Source organism: Dermacentor variabilis, unplaced genomic scaffold (genome assembly GCF_050947875.1).
Source record: "Dermacentor variabilis isolate Ectoservices unplaced genomic scaffold, ASM5094787v1 scaffold_12, whole genome shotgun sequence".
Taxonomy (NCBI): Eukaryota; Metazoa; Arthropoda; class Arachnida; order Ixodida; family Ixodidae; genus Dermacentor; species Dermacentor variabilis.
The window spans coordinates 35,262,270-35,281,425 of record NW_027460280.1 but is presented as its reverse complement, the minus strand read 5'-3'; the positions used below and the strand labels follow the sequence as shown (position 1 = coordinate 35,281,425).

The following is a 19,156-nucleotide window of genomic DNA, read 5'->3' as shown; positions in this document are numbered from 1 at the left end:
CAAATGTAAGAACAGCGGCTTTGTGAACATGCATGCTCAATCAATATGGTTTTCATTTGCTGGTTTTCACAAGTGAAGCTTCAGTCTGAAGTGAACATTTGTTAGGGCAACAAACGCTTTCTCTGAACGTAATTATATAGCTCACTCCTTTCCCATGGTCAAAGAGCATAAGTCGGTGTGGAACCTACTCAGTTCTCTTTTTAAACTTTTTAAACTGTCCACAGCCTATCCTGCTTACTTCCTGTTTCCTGTAAAAACTAAACTGGATGGACAATGCCTGCTTACACTTGACCTCTCCCCCCCTTCTCTTTCCATTTCCCACTAACTAGCACAACTAATTCCCTCTTTTGAACATTTCCAGTTCCCTTACCCAGCTTTTGCTTTAATCTTTTCCACCCACTTATTCTCCTTGACCTTGGCAGGGGGAATGAGCTATATAAAGCTGTTGTTGCCAAGACAAAGAGAAGGCTCCTTCTTGAAATGTTGGCTCCAGGCTGAATCATTCCTCACTTGCCCACTCTTGATGAACTCAAGTCTATGCCGTCCTGTGAACCCTTTGTCATTCTTGTAATGTGTGCATTATCAGAAAATGAACAAAAAAAATGAAAACATCTTAGAAATGTCTGCAATTTGAACAAGGTCACTTATCTTTGCCAGGGTCAGAAAAATACAAGTACACCTGGTGCAACGTTGGCACAAGGCTTAAATTTGTTCAGTTTTAGTCATGTAAAACAGCACCAGCTTTTTTAACAGGCTTCTCATATATTTCATTCCGAAGTGATGCATTTTAATGCAATAGCATTAAGGGCCTTGTGTCGCAGAAAATCCGGGGTCAGCACTGGCAGAGTTGTCCATGAGTAAAAGTTTTCGTATATATTTAGGTATATGTATATGCCACACCTTGCTATATGACATGCGGTATATGTGCATTATATTGCAACACCATTCTATCACTAAGTTGCTCATACCTTGTCTTACATTCTTGACAACGTTATTTCTCGAAACCTTGAGAATGACAGCCCACAAACAAATGCCATGTAACAAAACACCGATAGTGTATGCCATTTATGTTAAATCTTCTCACTTAAATTTCAAAAGCGTGAAGAAATAACAGAAACCTGAAAATGATGCAATTTTTTTTATGCAGCTGCGCACTACCTCCAGGATCGGCCCACGCAAGCAGCAACGTTTTTACCAGAAAGCTCAGCTTTGTGCATAGCATTCGCTGCCAGCGTTTCCCAGTAAACATTATAGTTACATAAGCTGCAGTTGCCGGGAAGCGCAAGAAGCAGTCGGGGATCTTTTAATGCTATCGCGTTCCACTCTTAAGCATCCTCCAAGTTTTTCTCGCAGTCGTGTCCAAAAATTCCTAGCTATATCACTTCGTGACAGTCCCTAACCAGTCTCAGTAAAACTACTGTAAATTGCAGCGTTTAAAATAATCTGCACTTTGGTGGGAAGTGAATCCAAAGCACAGCCGACATTCTAGCTATTAATGCTCACAACAGGCACCGCTTTGCAGATCTCAGAAACAGGGAAAGCAGCTGCAATATATTTAAATACAGCGATTTAAATGTGCAGGACAAGGCACACATGAACTGATCAGTGATGGAGCCTCACCAACCTAATTAAACCAACAGAAGACAACTGCCCCTTCCTATGTTCTCTAAGTATATTTGTCCAACACCACTTGTACCCACCCTATACACTTGGAAATTTTCTCATTTCATCACTCCACCTGTTTCCCTACTTCGACCATATGCATTTCTCTTCTCATGGTATCCATTCTGTTATTCTAATAGACAACCATGTGCCTGTTCTGAACACTGCATGCCCTTCCCAGATGCCCCCTTTTATTATTCAGCTCGAGCATCCCTAGAACATCCTTCTCTCTCTTAATATTCAGCTAGAATATCCTAGCCTTATGCTGTCCCATAATGCATGTTGTTTTCTTTTTTTACCTCTTGGAAACCTGCTTCCATAGGTGCTACTGAAAATAAAATCAGCCAAAATGCTGGCAACAAGAAGCACTGATACATAATGATATAGATGCCAGACAAAAAGCAAGCGTATTTATGCTTTCTACAAAGCATTATCCAGCAAATCTTAGTGTGCTCCATATTTTTAATACTAAATAAATGAAAACTAACATTGGAGGTCGCATACATTTCTGCAATGAAAGATACTGCAGCAGTATATTTATAGTGATTTATAATAGCCTGTTATTTCCAGCCCTGGACACTTTCATACAGAATTGACAGCCACTACTTAACAACAGTGAGTTTTGGTTTATAGTGTCTTGGATTCAGTCAGGCTGTCCAGTTTGTGTACAATGAATTTTCTACACTTGGTATGCATTTGGGCTGGTTGGTGCATAACTACATGTGTGTAAACAACGCAAAGATGGGACACAGCAAGAGACAGTGTGTAGTCCTGCTGCTTTTAATGTGCACCATCTTTATGCCCCGTACATAGTCTCTACATCTGTCTATCCATTCAAACTAATGGACTTTAATGACGTTCCTTGTCTTAGTGTTAAGAAAGAAAATGATGCTTTGAATTTCTCTGCCAACTAATTAGCCAAATGCTGGTCCTTGACACTTCCCTGTAAGCAGCACCCCTTGTAACCAGACATACTTGACACCACTGTCACTGTACCTTGACTTCATATTTTGCCAAGCAGACAGATTTAAGTAACTAAAACAGACACATTAAGAGAACTTTATTTTTTTATTTCATGCACAATTATTGACTGGAATTGTTTAGAATGTACATTTTAGCATGTCACTAGGCTTTGGTTGAATTTCAAACATTTTACATATTATTGTTTTGCTGATTTCTTTTTGTATTTTATCCATTCTGTGCTTGGACCTTAAGCCAGCAGAATGTAACAAATATTTTTTTCAACTAGTTCTAACAGCCTCAAGATGCTTTTGTAACAGCATCAGTGACACCTGGATAATATATACATCCTCAATAGAAATCTTTCTTCTTTGAAGGTAAATATGTTTCTTCATGACCAGCATATGAGGGTCATCCAGAAAATAAGGACTATTCAGTTACACAAAATGAAATACACAATAGTTATTGTAAAAAAAACATTCTGTTACATACATACGTTCCCCTTTTCAGGGTCAACTGGCTTCCATAACAGCTGTACTTTCATAACACTGTGAGTGGAGGTTGTAAGAAGTCACCCTTGTGCAGTTCGTATAATGGCCAAAATGAACTGCCTAACTGAACTGTGTGATGTGCACGAGGAAACTCAACCTGAACGCTCCCCACTCATCAAAGAAGACCTGAAGACTGTTGTGAACAGAATCTTGCAAGACAGGCACGTAACTCTCAACGAATCACACATTGTGTTCGAACATTTGTCGTTCTTTGCTTGGTAAAACTGTGTTGCAGCATCTCGGCTACAACAAAATTTGTGCCAGATGGGTCCCGCAGCAACTGAGAGACCAACACAAAACTCAGAAAATGGGCTCAGCATTGAGATTCTCAAACCGATATCACACTGATGGAGATGCCTTTCTTGATTGGATCGTAACTGGTCATGAGACCTGGGTGTCTCCCATCACCCCGGAGAGCAAGCAGCAATCACTTGAGTGGCATCATCCCTCATCACCTAAAAAAACGAGAAAATTCAAAGACTCACTCAACACAAAAGGTCATGGCAACCGTCTTTTGGGATCGTAAAGGTGTTGTTTTGGTGGATTACGTGTCAAAAGGCACTACGATCAATGAAAATCATTATTTTGAGACTAATAAAACTACGGCGAGCCATCCAAAACAGCAGGCAAGGAATGCTTTCTGTAGGAATTGTGCTTGTTCCCAACAATACCAGCCCTCACACTGCTGCTGCAACTCAAGAATTGCTGGATCAGTTCGGATAGAAAATTTTTGATCATCCACCCTATAGTCTGGACCTTGCACCTAGCGATTTCCACCTTTTCCCTTAGCTGAAAGAGTTTCCAGGCGGTAAATGTTTTTAAAGTGAGGAAGTGTAGGAGAATGCAATGACCACCTATCTTAATAAACTGGCGGCAGAAGAGTATAACAGAGGAGTTCAGAAACTCGTGACTAGATACGACAAATATTTAAATGTAGGAGGTAATTACGTAGAGAAGTGAAGGAAGCTTCATGTATGTAAACAGAATTGTTTTTTCCAATAAATACTGTGTTCTTCGTTTTGTATAACTAAACGGCCTTTGTTTTCTGGATGACTCTTGTACATGCAACAGCAACATTAAAACAATTTAAGCCATAAAAATGAGTGCAATTCAGGGTTAAAAGCATGTTAAGCAAGGGTGAATATGGTGCATTTGACAGATACACAAACACAGATTATTGCACTGCCTGTGTAAATAAATAAGAGCCATGCCTTGTGGAAAGGTGCAAGCTGTGTATAAAATAACTTGTATAAATGTCTGTTAAAAGGCAATGTGCTTTCATGGCATCTACGATTAGGCCAAAAAACATCAAGAAAAGAAAAGAAGGGTATGTGCATCACAGGACACCAGCAGAGTGGTAGCTGTCAAAAAAAAAAGGGGGGGGGGGGTTCACTTCTAATCATCTTCCCTCGGGACAGAGCACAACAAGAGCCACATTGCTTCAGAGCCTGTTACTGGAGGGGAAACTCTAGATGAGTTTATATTCATGGGGGCAAATGTTTCACGAGTTGACACCAGTAATTCAATATTGACACTATTTTCCTACTTAATAAAGCACTGTTGGCAGCGAAAGTGATATGTCTGTTATCCTGTATCTAAGGATGACTTGCATCTCTTGCTTGACTGTTTCTCTGTTGTTGACAAGTATTGTCATCATAGAAATTTAAATGAATCATATAGCCAATGACAAGCATAAAAATACTTCGCAGTGTGCACCAATGACAAGTATATCCTGCTTGCTTCTAGTTCCAGTACTCAATACTACATGGCAGCACTTTTCAATGTTAGCCGCATTGTATATATGGCCTCTCTTTTCTAAGGGCTGCTTGAATCCTTGCATTGGAAGCATGGCTGCCTGGGCCATTTCCTGCAGTATTGGAAGGGTTAAGTAGTCTAATATATATGGGGTTCAAAATTGTTTGGTGCAAGGCACAATGCTCAACCTAGGATTCTGAAATGTAGTTCCAACATAGCAGTGTAATTCTATTCCCTGCAAAACAATCGAGAATTTTCTAGAAACAGTCATATCAGTTGCCAGAATCATTGTGCATTCTGGCATAGTTCAGAAGAGGGGGCACAGCTAACAGCTTCCTTTAGTTCGAGGCAAACTTATTTCTGCCGTTTGCCATTGGCAGGCCTGATATCAGCAAAGAAGCTCTGCAGCTTTAGGTAGCCAACAAGTACAGGAGATACTGCTGTAGTATGTATGAAAGTTAAAAAATATTAAAGCATCATTTGGTTGGTTGCATGTATTTCATATGCAAGTCTAATTCCATGGGCGTTCTTGCGGAGAGTCAAACTAGTCAGCTGGGCCACAAGGGTCACTATGAATCGCAGTCATACTAGCAGATGCAAGTTATTTCTAATATCACTGCAACTAAGTGAATATTGAGGAACTAAAAGCCTTCAACAAAGCTAATTTCTGGTGACAGAAGTAAGCAGAGCTGAACGTTCAATGCTTTCGGCACTGGGCACATTGCTCTTGCTTTGAAGGTCATTGCCAAATTCCTCTGCTCGGAGGCACAGCAGGCACCAGGTCACATGGGGTGCCTACAGAGTGTGGTGCTTTTGATGCGAAAATGGTTGCACTTTTTAAAATATATTTGATGCTTGAAGGAGCTAAACACTAAAATCCACAAGTAGCTAGGCTGCATGGTCAGGCCCGTATTTTTGGATCCTTCATGGTAAGCTTTTTGAGCTGAAGTAGCCATTTAATTTACATGCCTTTTCCTGCAAAAATTTGTCTTGTCACAGATGTGGCACAATAAATATAGGATAAGGAAATTTGATGCAAGTAGCACAGTGAATAGCCAGTGGTCCACAACATTTTTGAGCAACCAGAGGTTTTGGATGCAATGAGAACTTTCGCCTACATAAATATTTTTCAGTGCATTAGCTGCCACAATAAAGGAAAGATCTGCTTCACTACAGGAACATCCAGCATGACTTATCAGTGATAAATGACTGAGAAAACATTTTAAGAGGAGCCAATGGCTATCAAGCATTTTCTATCGTAGTAACGTGAAAGCTTAGACAACAGAATTCCTTAAAGCGGCCCTGAACCACATCTCGGGCTTGGCAAAAAAACCCAGTCAGCGGATAGCACACGCTGCTGTGAACATCATAGCCAAGTTTTGCAGTCGTGCGTAGAGTGTGGATCTTGCAAGCAGAGCACAAAGTCACCTTTCTCTCAAATGCTCTCTTTTCAACAGAAGCCTGCTCCTCACTCTTTTCTGGACACTTTATTTCGTAATATGGCAGATTCCCAAACACGGCTGATATTGTCCAATATCTGACATCAATCAAGAAAGGTGTTTGGATCAATGTGCTTCTTCCTACTGTTACTGTGCGTATCTGTAGACACCATTTCATAAACATGCTGAAGTAAGTTAAAATCTGCTTTTGAATTTCGATAATAATTACATACAGTACTTCCGGAAGAAGCCAACTATCGTCTGTTCATGCTCAGTAGCGGCCACCCACGCAGGAATTAAACTTTGGCCACCCTGCTTATCGGTGTCGTAGCCATCTGGCCTCGCTAGTTTCGACTAGTTACGAACAATTAACTAGCCTCGAACCCTGTAAAACTTAGTCAGACCACACGTACACCTGCCGGTGCACGCTCACTTCTGGCCGCTCCTGGTTAGATGCCTTGGCAGACTTAGCGTCGTTATCAGCTTCAAAATGCGCAAGTTGGAAGTGGCTACTATCCGTCAGTCAAGCTGGTGCAGGACAATGGCTTGTCTGCACCACGTAGTACAGCCAGAGAGGAGCATATGAGCGCGAGTACACACTGTCATGCACAAAGCAAACGCTGCAGTTGCATGTAGGTGCGGTCTGCTACGTAACGTAGATACCGCGATCTCAGTGGGGTGCCGCAACAAGTCCACGGCTGAGCGCATCGCGGCTCGCTGATGTCAATCGCGTTTAGCACGTTTTAGGCGCCAAATTTGGAAATAGTGGCATCCACGTGAACATCCAAAATCAAATTTGAACTCCGTGCCATGGTGATATTCAGTAGGCAGAGTGTTGTGGGCGCACCTCGCTCCGCCACAGCCTTCGCAGTGCAAATCATTGAAGGAGCAGAAGCACCGTGAACGGTGTGTTTGAATGCCAATAATTCCGCTTCTGCTGAATGCATTGAAGAACTTTTTGCGGCAAAGTACTTCTGAAATAGTCTCATTTGACTTCATTTCTCGACTTCGATAAAAAGAGGTTCAGGGCCCCTTTAAAAACACACACTCAGGTAGAAAAATTGTGCACAGGCTGGGACACCATAAAAAAAAAGAAAGCTTTATGATGGAAACTAAACATCTGAAGTGCACATCATGTTCATCATCTTAACCAGTTTGAAGACACAGGAGTTGAGATGCCAATGCACTTCGTTAGAGTGATTCTATAGTGGAATTTGCCTCTATTCTTTTAACCTTTTCAGGGTCAATTTTTTTCGCCATATGCGACCACCCAGGGTCGATGTTTTTAATTGCAGATTTAAATTCTTCAGAGGGACCTATTTCGAAAAAAAATTTACAGTAATTTTGCTAGGGTGACCGCAAAGTGAGAAAAAAATATTTTGCGTTGGTATATACATACTGTTTATTCATGAATAACAACAATAAAGAAAAAGCAATAAACATAAGAATTATAGATATGATGCATTGTTATACACATAGTTCAAGGCTTACAAAATTCGTACATGAAAGTATTTCCCAAGTCTCAAATGTTCCTGCTCTTACACTAATATTTACGTCCACAGCGTAATCGAACTGCGTAGGAGACCGCACTCAAGAAAACTGTGTGTTTGTGTGCCTGTCAAAAAACAAAACATGTGACAAACTTCCACTAATCTTTATCTTATTGCCAACCAGAGGCAATTAGTTTTCGCGAGTCTCCAAAAAAAAGTGAAAAGGAAACACATACATGGCGGCATCCTTCGTATAAGCACCTCTGTGAGCAATAAACGAGCGAGTGGCAGGTGGTTGCCCTTTGAGCGATTAGTAACGAGACAGCCATCAGTATTATGAGCGCAATAAGCCGAAACCGCCCGCAGAACAAAACCCAAACTAACCACCGCCCACCCGCATGCGCGCCAATGTGCAAGCGGTAGTATAAGATGTGCCGGAGCAAACAAACCATCCAACAAAAAGTGAGAGAGGGAGGCACGAGAAAAAAATTCCCTGTATTCTCGCATAGTGGCAGCACATTCCAGGAAAGAAAAAAAAAGTAGGAAATTGGCGCACTTTTTATACGTACAGATGGCGTCGTAAATATATGGCATCGACCATTTTGGACTTGTTTGCGGCGCCGTATATATACATCATTGACCCTGAAAGGGTTAAAACACAAGTGGACACGCACCTTTCCTTCTCTGTTAAATGACACGACAGCTTTTTGCATACTTGTAAACGTTTAACCTCAGCTACATTTTAATCAGGCTCTGACACTACACTGCAAATTGTTTGTGTGTGTGCGTGTGCACATGTCCCCCAGTGTGTGTGTAAACAATCCTCATATTCACATTAACAGTGCTTCAACCGTTACTGACATGAGGGCCAGGGCTAACCAGAGTGGGAAGAACAACTGAACCTCACGTTTCCCAGTTGCGGTGATTCAGTTCTGTGAAGTCATCAACTGAGCAGGCTATGTCCTTCAGGTACCGAGCCAGTCGTAGTAGCTCACGGTCAGTAGATCGGTGACGATGTGCATTCCGGAATGGCTTCACCTAGCAGGACAGAATTATCGTTCAACAGGCGTGAGAATGAAAGGTATGAAGATACAGCAGCAGAATTTATTTAAAATAACACATGGTAATATTAGCTTACCCTCAGACCGGACTGTGGGTTCATGAGAAAATTTCTGCGAATGTCGTCAATCATGACGGTGTTCTCAGGACGGTAGACTGGAACAAGGCCCCATATCAGTGCCAGTGGTTTGATCTGAAACACAGCATTTATGATGCTAAATGCTCATAGTGCGCAGAAGCCCCAACTGCACAAAAGAAAACAATAATTGTATTACAAACTTGCAACAAGGCAGATTTTAGTCATTTCATCCTGCTCAGTCATGCATTATGTTATGCTCATGTAAAAAGATATTAAAATTCCTGGAAATACTGTACAAGGCCTATACTTTATGAAAAATACATTAAAGGGCCCCTAGTGAAGCTCCAAGATTTTTTTACACATTTCAAATGAACATGTGCCACGTGTACAGAATGCCATGACAATCATCTTTGCCGAACGTGGCAGGGCTACACGATGCGGGGACGCCACAAATTCAACAAGCAACCCCATGCTCCTCTCCTGGCCTTTCCGGTGCCTCTCAGTGCATTGTGATGTCAATAGGGTCCTCCAGGTAATGTCAAGAGGGTAAAGGCTGGTGATTCGTCGACCTATGAGAACCTACGACTTCCAGGAAGTGTTGTGCGCCACATCGCATGCATTTCAAACACACATTTACAAAACACACACACATAATGCAAGTCCTTTTCCCACCAACAGAATGCTTCAGCTTAATGTTTTTCTCAGAGGCAATGATGACGTACACCCTGCCAATGGCAACGGCACGTATCAGCGAAACACAGCGGTATGGTTTCACAATACAGGGTCCATCGCGGCACTGCTTCCCAGGAGGAGCACAAGCACAGGCTCCTGGGAAGATATGCAACTAGAATTCATTTCATCCAGATGGTCACTATATCTGGGATACCTTATCAGCATGTTGGAAGCTGTTCAACATAGAGCAGCCAGATTCATCTCGCGTAAGTAGAACCATCTTTGTAGCATTACCCGAATAAAAAAGAGACATCTCAATTCAATTATTGGAAACTCGAAGCATGATTGCGCTTCCATGTCTGTTTCACAGGTACATTTATATCAATAAATCTCACTGTCTGCTGATTCATGCACCTGTGCGCATGTCACGACACTTTCACAACATGCTCAGTTTGGATGCACATGTGGTCAAACCCAGGCATTTAACTCACCATCCCTCCCTCAAGCTATTGCATATTGGAACAATCTTCTGGACTACATCACATTCATGTCAAACCTCGAAACTTTTTGTGATAACCTGAATACACTCCTTCATAACTTTGTATGATGATGTTCCACTGAACTTTTCTAGTAACATTTGTTATTTTCTTATTTGATGCAAATAGTCTTTCTGTTCTGTAGAAACCCCAATGCCTTCCAAACCTCAATACCTTCCTATGTACCTGTAAGGTATTATGAATAAATGAATAAAAGTAAAAATTTAAAAAACTGTGAAGTCATAATAACGTATTGGCACTGTGGCTTGGGTGCAAAATTCAAAACAAAAAACCTTTTCCCTCATTTTCTCCATTAATAACCTCATTTTCTGTAAAATAAGTGCAAATCACTTATTCAAAGAAAATTATTTACCAGACTAAATTAAATATTGCTCTTTAGTGTGCTTTTAAAGCAAGAATTTTTGTGGTAACAAGTCTGCTAGCAAAGAACTACAAAGTAGCTTTTAAAGGCACCCTGAAACAATTTTGATGATTGTGTACAAATGTACTGAGTCAGTATGGAAGGTCCTTCTGATCATTAGTAGACAGATTTAAGCGTTCCGTGAAAAGCGTGTAACTTATCACACAGTTTTAAAAATGTGCATCGCTACCAATCACGTCGGCATCGCTCCCCTGCGTTTTCAGCTGCCCTCTCCATGCTATGTAATGTGGTGAGTGATGATTTCACTAAGGCAAGTGATTCATTAACTACCCACACAACAACATCGAGAATGCTAGAAATGTGTCACTTCATGAAGCTTATCTTTAAAAGCATATGTACGCATAGAGATTTGCGTGCCTTAAAAAGCAAATACGCAAATGCAATAAATATACAGTCAACTCTCGTTACAACGACCCTGACAATCTGATAAAAAAACGTCCGTTTTATCCAAAGTTCGTAATATCCGAAACGCCTCACTTCCGAAACTTTTGTCGCGATGTCTAACAACATTATTGCTAAGAGTGAGTGACGAACGTTCAAAGTAAAAACAAATTTAAAAAAGTCACAGTTTCGCCCAAAAGGCGAAGCATCTATTGTCATAGCAAATTAAGCAAGATAAGTGTGCAGCAGCAGCAATAAAATTGACCTTCGCGCTGTCTCTCACTTCAACGCGAACTAAACATCGAAAGCACAGTGCATACGAAGCTACCGGCGCTAGGTGTACTTTGTCCACATCGCGGATCGCTTTCAAGATACGGCGGTCGCGCCGTAAGTAGCAGCAGCAGCCACTGGAGTAAAACTCTCTTGCTTTCTTCTCCCTCTTGCCTCGCGCGCGAATGAATACGACGCGTTTTCTTTCTCCTGCACGCGATATTGAGCCGCAATCGTCGGCTGACCCTCGCAAGTCAGTTGTCAGCCGATGTCGGCACGGCAAATGTCCATTTTATACGCCCGATTTTGACAAAAACTGCTGCTAATTTTGTCCACTGTAGCCCATAGTCCGTTGTAGTGCAGTCCATTGTAGTGCAGTTAGTTAAAGGTGAACTTTGTTGCAATAATAAAATAGGTAGGATAAACTAAGGCTGAAATACGGTTCAATATATATGAGTCTGTTGTACGCAGGTCCAGTGTAATGAGCGTAGACTGCACATGTTTCAGGACACCGATGGACCACTTCCACCTGAGAACGGGTGTTGCCTGCTACAGCTGTGGTGACAGCAGATGATGGGGCGCAGAAAGGCTCTCAAATAAAACAGATGCAGCGACGTGTTCTTTGGAGGCAGGAATATAAATGGCACCAGCGCTGTAGTACGCTTGCCTTGTACTGCACATGATGATGACGATGATGAGTATAGTGTTTTGTGGCGCAAGGGCCGAGTATGATCAAAGAGCGCCAGGCCAATGTGAATGTGTTCAATGCGAAGCTATAAATTACGAACAAAGGATGTGACAGGGCTGTAAAGGGGCCTAAAAGACAGTAGAATATAAGTAATAGGATTATGACAATGACTATGAAGCGTGCCAAGGACGCGAAAGATACATTGTGAAAGAATTGCAATATGCTAAAATTGGTCACAGGCTAAAAATTCTTAAAAGCACTACTGCTATAACAGAGCCCTTTAAACGCAAGGACCTGAAGGCGCGTGCTTTACAAGGACTACTATCACAGCAGCATCCTCTGGTGAGAGGATGCGCTACGAAACCCTTGGGCTAATAACATGCAAGACCACACCTTTCAAGACACCTAGTGCAGCTCTGGTGGAAAAAAGGGGTTCTTTACCAATAAACATAGGAGGATGGAGAGGGAGACAATAGCGGTATGCTATAGGAAAATGTTTCCTTCTTTCTCTTTCAGCTTTCCGACACTACATGAAGACGTGGAGGACAGTGAGCCTCTCACCACATCTGCCACAGATTGGAGGTTCATTGCCAGTGAATAGAAAATTGTGAGTACCATATGTGTGTCCTATTCTGAGTCGACAGAATAGGACGTCAATTCTTCATGATTTACTAACGGAGGGCCAGAAACCTAACTTTGGCTTAATCAGATGGAGCTTATTATTTATTTCGCTGTCCCATGAGTGTTGCCAGTGGCTTCGCAGTTTAGTTCGCAAAAAAGGCTTGAGATCTGTGGTAGGAATAGCAGTGGTAGGGTTGAGAGCTTGCGATGTAATTGATGTGGCCATTTGGTCTGCCAGCACATTACCCTCGATGCATCTATGGCCAGGAACCCAGCATATTATTACATGTCTGCGAACTGAATAAATGTTGCACAAATACCAGTAAAGCTGAATAAAAAGAGGATTTTTGTGTTTTCTTAAGGACATCAGTGCTTTTACAACACTTAACGAGTGCGTGAATATTATCGCTTTCTCTAGTCTTAACTTCTTTATGCGTTTTACCGCAGACAGTACTGCGTAGGCTTCAGCAGTTAAGATGCTTGTATGGGGGTCAGTACACCTGCTTCAGAGAAAGAGGGTCCAACAGCCGCGTAAGACACACCAACATGCGATTTTGACACATCGGTGTAGAATTCCGAACAGCAGTACTTCAATTGGAGTTCATGGAGATGCATTCGTATTTCGAGCTCTGGTGCGTATTTTGTAACTCTTACAAAAGATATATCACATTCTATCACCTGCCAATCCCAAGGCGGTAGCTGCTTCGCTGGAGGCATTAAGCGGTGTTCGAAGAATGGGACATCCATTTCCACGCTAAGCTTCCTCACACGGAGCGACAAAGGCTGTCTCACAGAGGGTTGATTACGGAAAAGTGCAGTACATGTCGAATTGTTAATAGTTTCACAACATGGATGTTCAGGATTAGAGTGCACTTTAAAGAAATATGTAAAGCTGGTGTAAGATCTCTGCAGATTGAGTGACCACTCATTCGATTCTACATATAATCTTTCAATGGGGCTAGTTCTGAATGCGCTTGTGGCCAGACGGATACCCAGGTGGTGGACAGGATCCACCATCATTGGTGCACTCGGGGCGGCAGAGTTGTATACTATGGCGCCATAGTCCAACCGTGATTGAATGAGGCTCTTATAAATATTCATTATACACTTCCTGTCGCTACCCCATGTTGTGTGTGATAGCATTTTGAGTAAGTTCATTGTTTTTAGACATTTAGCTTTGAGATGTTTTATGTGTGGGATAAAAGTAAGCTTAGAGTCAAGTATTATACCTAAATATTTGTGTTCTTTGTTGACAGGTCTTTCTTGTCCACACAGTTCCATGCACGGGTCTGAAACCAGGCCTCTCTTTCTTGTAAAGAGAACACATGAACTTTTGTAGGGGTTGATTTTAAACCCATTTTCGTCTGCCCACTTATATATCTTGTTCAATCCCTGCTGTACTTGCCTTTTGCACACTGCAAGGTTACAGAATTTAAAACCTATTTGTAAGTCATCTATGTAGACGGAATAAAATATAGCTGGTGGTAATGAAGCGCGGAGTGTGTTCATTTTAACTATAAAGAGTGTGCAGCTGAGCACACCTCCCTGGGGTACACCAGTTTCCTGTATAAATGGACGTGAGGGTACATTCCCGACTTTCACGCGGAAGGTACGATTGGACAGATAACTTTCTATCAGGTTTAGCTTATTGCCACGAATGCCCATTCCCGACAAGTCTCACAAGATCCCATATTGCCACGTTGTGTCATACGCCTTCTCCATATCGTGGAATATCGATAAGAAAAACTGTTTGTGTACAAACGCGTCACGAATATTCCCCTCAATGTGCACGAGATGGTCGGTTGTGGACCGACCCTTTCTGAAGTCACACTGGTAGGGATCAAGTATTTTGTTTATTTTAAGGATATGTACGAGTCGGCGGTTAATCATTTTCTCAAACAGTTTACAAAGGCAACTCGTGAGAGCTATCGGGCGGTAGCTTGCCAGTGACGAAGGATCTTTACCTTGCTTCGAGACGTGGACCACGATCGCTTCTTTCCATGCAGGTGGAAGATATCTAGCAGCCAAAATAGTGTTAAAAAGTGCAAGTAGTGACAGTTGTGTGTCAGTGTGTATGTTCTTAATCATGTCTTACATTATTCTATCAGGTCCCGGTGCAGAGCTGTTGCATACGGTCAAGGCAGCTCTCAGCTCGGCAATGCAGAAAGGACGGTTGTATGGTGCGTTTTGTGGGGATTTCTGCTCAAATTCCCTACGTTCTTCTATTTCTCTGTACTTGAGTCATGAATTGAGCTTGACACATGCTCAAAGTGATCCCCTAGGGAGTCTGCCTGTTCTTCTAAGGTATTCCCTTGATCGCTCACCAGAGGCAACGGATTTATTTGCTGCCCTTTTACCTTCCTTATGCCATTCCAAACTTTCGCCTCCTGCGTGTACGGAAAGGAATCTCGCCCAGATTTCTCTCCTTGCTTGACGTTGTATCCGTCTTCCCTGGGATATTATGTGTTGAAATTCAATTAGATTTCCTGTACTCGGCGATCTGCGCTATATTCCCCATGCCTTATTCTGCCTCTTTCGCACATTTCTACAGTCATCATTCCACCAGGGAACACGCCTTTTAGGTGAACCACCATTCGTTTGCGGGATAAACTTCTCAGCACCATCACAAATAAATGCGGTAAAACATGCGACAGCATCATCTATACTAAAATTGTTTATAAAATCGGGCGATAAATGCGTAGTCTCTTTAAAATGCTCCCAGTCAGCCGATGCTAATTTCCAAATCGGAACACGAGGAGGGTTTTCATGCTGCGTTATTGAGTTTAAAGTTATAGGGAAGTGGTCACTTCCAAATGGATTATTCATCACATTCCATTCCAGATGAGGGAGAAGGGAAGCGGAGCCTATTGCTAGGTCTATGGATGAATATGAATTGTGTTGAATGCTGTAATATGTTGGTTCCTTCTTATTAAACAGGCAGGCACTAGAGGTCAGAATAAAGTTTTCAATGGTCGGCCTCTTGCATCGCAACGCGCGTCTCCCCACAACATGCTATGTAGGGTTCCGGGAGCTGTTTTATGAGGTTATAGAAATAGGCTTTTTGGAGGTGATAGCTTGGGCATATATATATGGTACAGACAGTTACCAACTTATTGAAAAGAACCCCTCTCATTGACACAGCCTCGAGGGGTGTCTGTAAGGCTACGTGGCGACAAGCTACAGACTTGTCTGCAAGGATTGCTACACCGCCGCCCGAGGTGTTAGCCTCATCACGGTCACTGCGGAAGATGGTGTACTGGCGAAGAAAGTTTGTTTGTGTACGTTTTAGATGCATCTCCTGAACACACAGCAACTTTGGATTATGTTTGTGTAGGAGCTCTCTAATATTGTCAAGGTTATGGAGAAGTCCTCTAACATTCCATTGTAGTATTTGTGTATCCATTATGCTACTTATGTTTAGTGCTGAGTTTAAGAGACGAGGATTAGCTCACGGGCCCTTTGCAGGTGCCGTGACTGGAGTTTTGTCTTTTTTGGAGCGATCGAGAGAGCCTCGCCGCTCCTCAGGCGCTGGTGGCGCCGTCTTGCTGGTGGTTATGTCCATCACCTCTTGCGAGGCGCTGGACACACGCTCCGAGCGCTTTGTTTGACGTGAAGGCCTCGGCACGTTGGACAAGGCCTTTGAGGCCACCTGCCCGGAGGTGGATGGCCCCTTCTTCTGGGGTGACGGAGCACGGAGGCAGGTGGCATAACTGCCGACTCACTGCTTGTGGGTCGGACAGCTGCCGGAAGCCGTTGTGGTGCTGCCCCCTGACGGGCCACATCGGCAAAGGTGTTCTTGGGCAGGTATGAAACCCGCCTGCGTGCCTCCTTGAAACTTACGTTTTCCTTGACTTTGATTGTGACAATTTCCTTTTCTTTTTTTCAGGATGGGCACGACCGCGAGTACGCGGCGTGCTACACATCAGTTTACACAGTGGAGAGAGTTTTCGCAAACTTCAGAGGTGTGTTCATGGGCACTGCATTTCGCACAGGTTTGACGGCCTCGGCAGCACTGCGAACTTTGGCCGAAACGTTCGCATTTGAAACATCTCAGGTGATTTGGCACGCATGGCCTAACACGGAGCTTAATGTACCCTGCCTCCATTGACTCGGGCAGGATACTCGAACCAAAGGTAATTATCAAGTGCTTGGTTTGGATTTCTTTGCCATCTCGCCTCATTTTAATTCTTTTAACATTGATCACATTCTGTTCACTGAAGCCCTCCAAGAGTTCCGCTTCAGTTAACTCCAAAAGATCATCATCTGAAACTATGCCACGGGTGGTATTCATACTACGGTGCGAGGTTACAATTACTTGGGTTTCCCCAAATGACACTAGTTTTGGCAGTTTCTCATACTGCTTCTGATCGCGGAGCTCCAGGAGGAGATCACCACTTGCCATCCTCGACGCCTTATATCCTGGACCAAAAATTTCAGTTAACGACTTTGAAACAAGGAATGGTGAGACGGTTCGCACTGGTTTGCCTGGTTTTTCTGAGTGTACTACATGAAAACGAGGGAAGGTGTGAACTTGGCATCCGAAAAATTTGAAAACATCTTCGATGCGCTCTCTTTTCTGAGGGTGATCAGGTAGTGGAGGGAAGGAAGTAGCCACGTCTAGACGTGTAGTTTTCGGCAGCAACGCCACCCACCCACCATGGAGTCCAACAAGGGGATGCTGCAGGGCCTGCAAAAACAGGGCCTGCAAACGCCAGCTGTATGTTGCCACTATAACCAAATATGACATAACCTAGGTTGGCTACTCACACAAGGTTAACCCTTGCTGCCAGGAAGCTCGGAAGTAATAAAGAAATGAGAAGGCGACAGGAAAGATGGAAAGTGAGAGAAAGACGAAGGTTGGAGAGAGAGACAGGAAAAGGCAACTACCGATTTCCCCTAGTGGGTCAGTCCGGGTGTGCTGTCTATGTGAAGCAGAGGCCAAAGAGGTGTGTTGCGTCTGCTGAGGGGCCTAAAAGGTCCGAACACCCGGCATCGGCTCAACCCCCAGGATCCCCCTTTCCCCAGACACGGCTAAGCCGCGCATAGCTACACGCGGGAGGATCCAACCCTCGTGTGCTCGTGTACGTGGTGTCGCAACACGCCAAACGCCTGCTGACGCAGACGCCCCTGCGGGGCCTTGTACTGTACATGTGTGCCGGTAGTAAACTGCAGCAACTGCACACTGTGGAAGATGTGAGCACTGCACATCAATCAACACCAGCCTTCTTGATCAACACAGCAATCACCTGCAGTGTTGAAGAAAAAAAAAAGGCGCTTTCATTGACTACCACAGGTTCCTCATTTGTCAGACAGCCAAGTTTTGTGAATAAATTGTCTGGAATGAAAGCAGAAAAATATCCTACCAAGTCTAGATCGGAAAATAGAGTTGCAAAGGCAATTGAATGTGCCTTTTGACGTGTCAAAATGTCTACCAGAAAGCCTTCATTCCGAGTTCGAGTTTAGCCACAGTGGTGCCATCTCTTCCTCCCACTCCAAAGATGTGGGTTCGATTTTTGATGCTGGTGACTTTTTCTTTCTCCTAATTTATTTTCTTTTAATTCTAGAGTAAACATTATAAATGACCCATTTCACCACATTAACAAGTTAGCAGCAGCTTTAGCCTAACTGTGGCAGCACTTGTTTTTACCGCTGATGACTACAAAGAAATCTTATGAGAGAGACAATTCTAAATGTATGAGTATATTTACATGTTATCAGGCAATTATCAAGCCGAAATAGCACTGTAAACAGCTACATTGTATTTTGTACATTGGAAATACACTTGCAGCAACGTGGCAAACGCTTGCTGTGGTCCGCATTTCTTTGCTTTATGTAGCGCAAACCAGTGAACATTACACATTGTGCTGCCACCTCTCTATTTGCTGCGTGAAGTTTATTGTGAAGGTTTGCTCCTTGCAACTAGATAGGAAAGAGACATGGGAACACACACTGTTCAAGACAACCGGAAGTAGACAATACTTGCGTCACCGCATGAAGGAGGTGGGACATAACGATGGCTGCACTATGTAAAAGTTAAGGGGGAACACCGTGGCTTGAGAGGAGGCTACTGTTTAACCGCTCGTACCTGTTTCATAGTAGCGTACTGACACAAGATTATTGCAAGAAAGCATTCCTTCACAGATACCCTCTGTGTCTAGGCATACTACAAAAACTGTTTCAAGGACCCTTCAAATGGATACAGCAATACCAAGTCATTTTGGAATTGTAAAGCTCATTCTTCCAGAACTGTCCTTACACTCATACAAGGCAGACGGAGGTTGATCAAATTAAAAAAAGAAGTATGCTTCCCTATTTTGAAATTTACACCAAAACCACAGTGTTGGTACGTCGGTGCGATGTGATGGGTTTGCAACCATTGCATTTCTGTGTTTCTGAGCAGAAAAAGTTCTCATAAGGCTCTAGGTTAAGTCTTTGGTACATTTTGGAAGTAATATAATCTTTCTTTACTGATGAATGATTTTCGACCCCCAAGCAGACATGCTGTCAACGTTCATGATGTCACAAGTTGATGGTATGGAAACTTCAAGGAC

General features: G+C 42.9%; 1 protein-coding gene across 4 annotated transcripts in view; it reads right to left on the bottom strand.

Annotated features, from left to right (window-relative positions):
* The window catches only part of Ublcp1 (Ubiquitin-like domain-containing C-terminal domain phosphatase 1), a 35,466-nt gene that overhangs the window by 552 nt on the left and 15,758 nt on the right, over positions 1 to 19,156 (bottom strand). Inside the window, exons 5-7 of one of the 4 annotated variants that reach the window (XM_075677070.1) lie at positions 8,996 to 9,109; positions 8,765 to 8,895; positions 7 to 3,628 (exon numbers count right to left, since the gene is read on the bottom strand). In XM_075677070.1, coding sequence (XP_075533185.1) covers positions 3,625 to 3,628; positions 8,765 to 8,895; positions 8,996 to 9,109 — 249 coding nt within the window. In that variant the 3' untranslated portion in view covers positions 7 to 3,624. Of the gene's footprint in view, positions 1 to 6; positions 3,629 to 8,736; positions 8,896 to 8,995; positions 9,110 to 19,156 lie in introns of those variants that run through there. The other 3 variants (XM_075677071.1, XM_075677069.1, XM_075677068.1) reach the window with 3 other exon arrangements.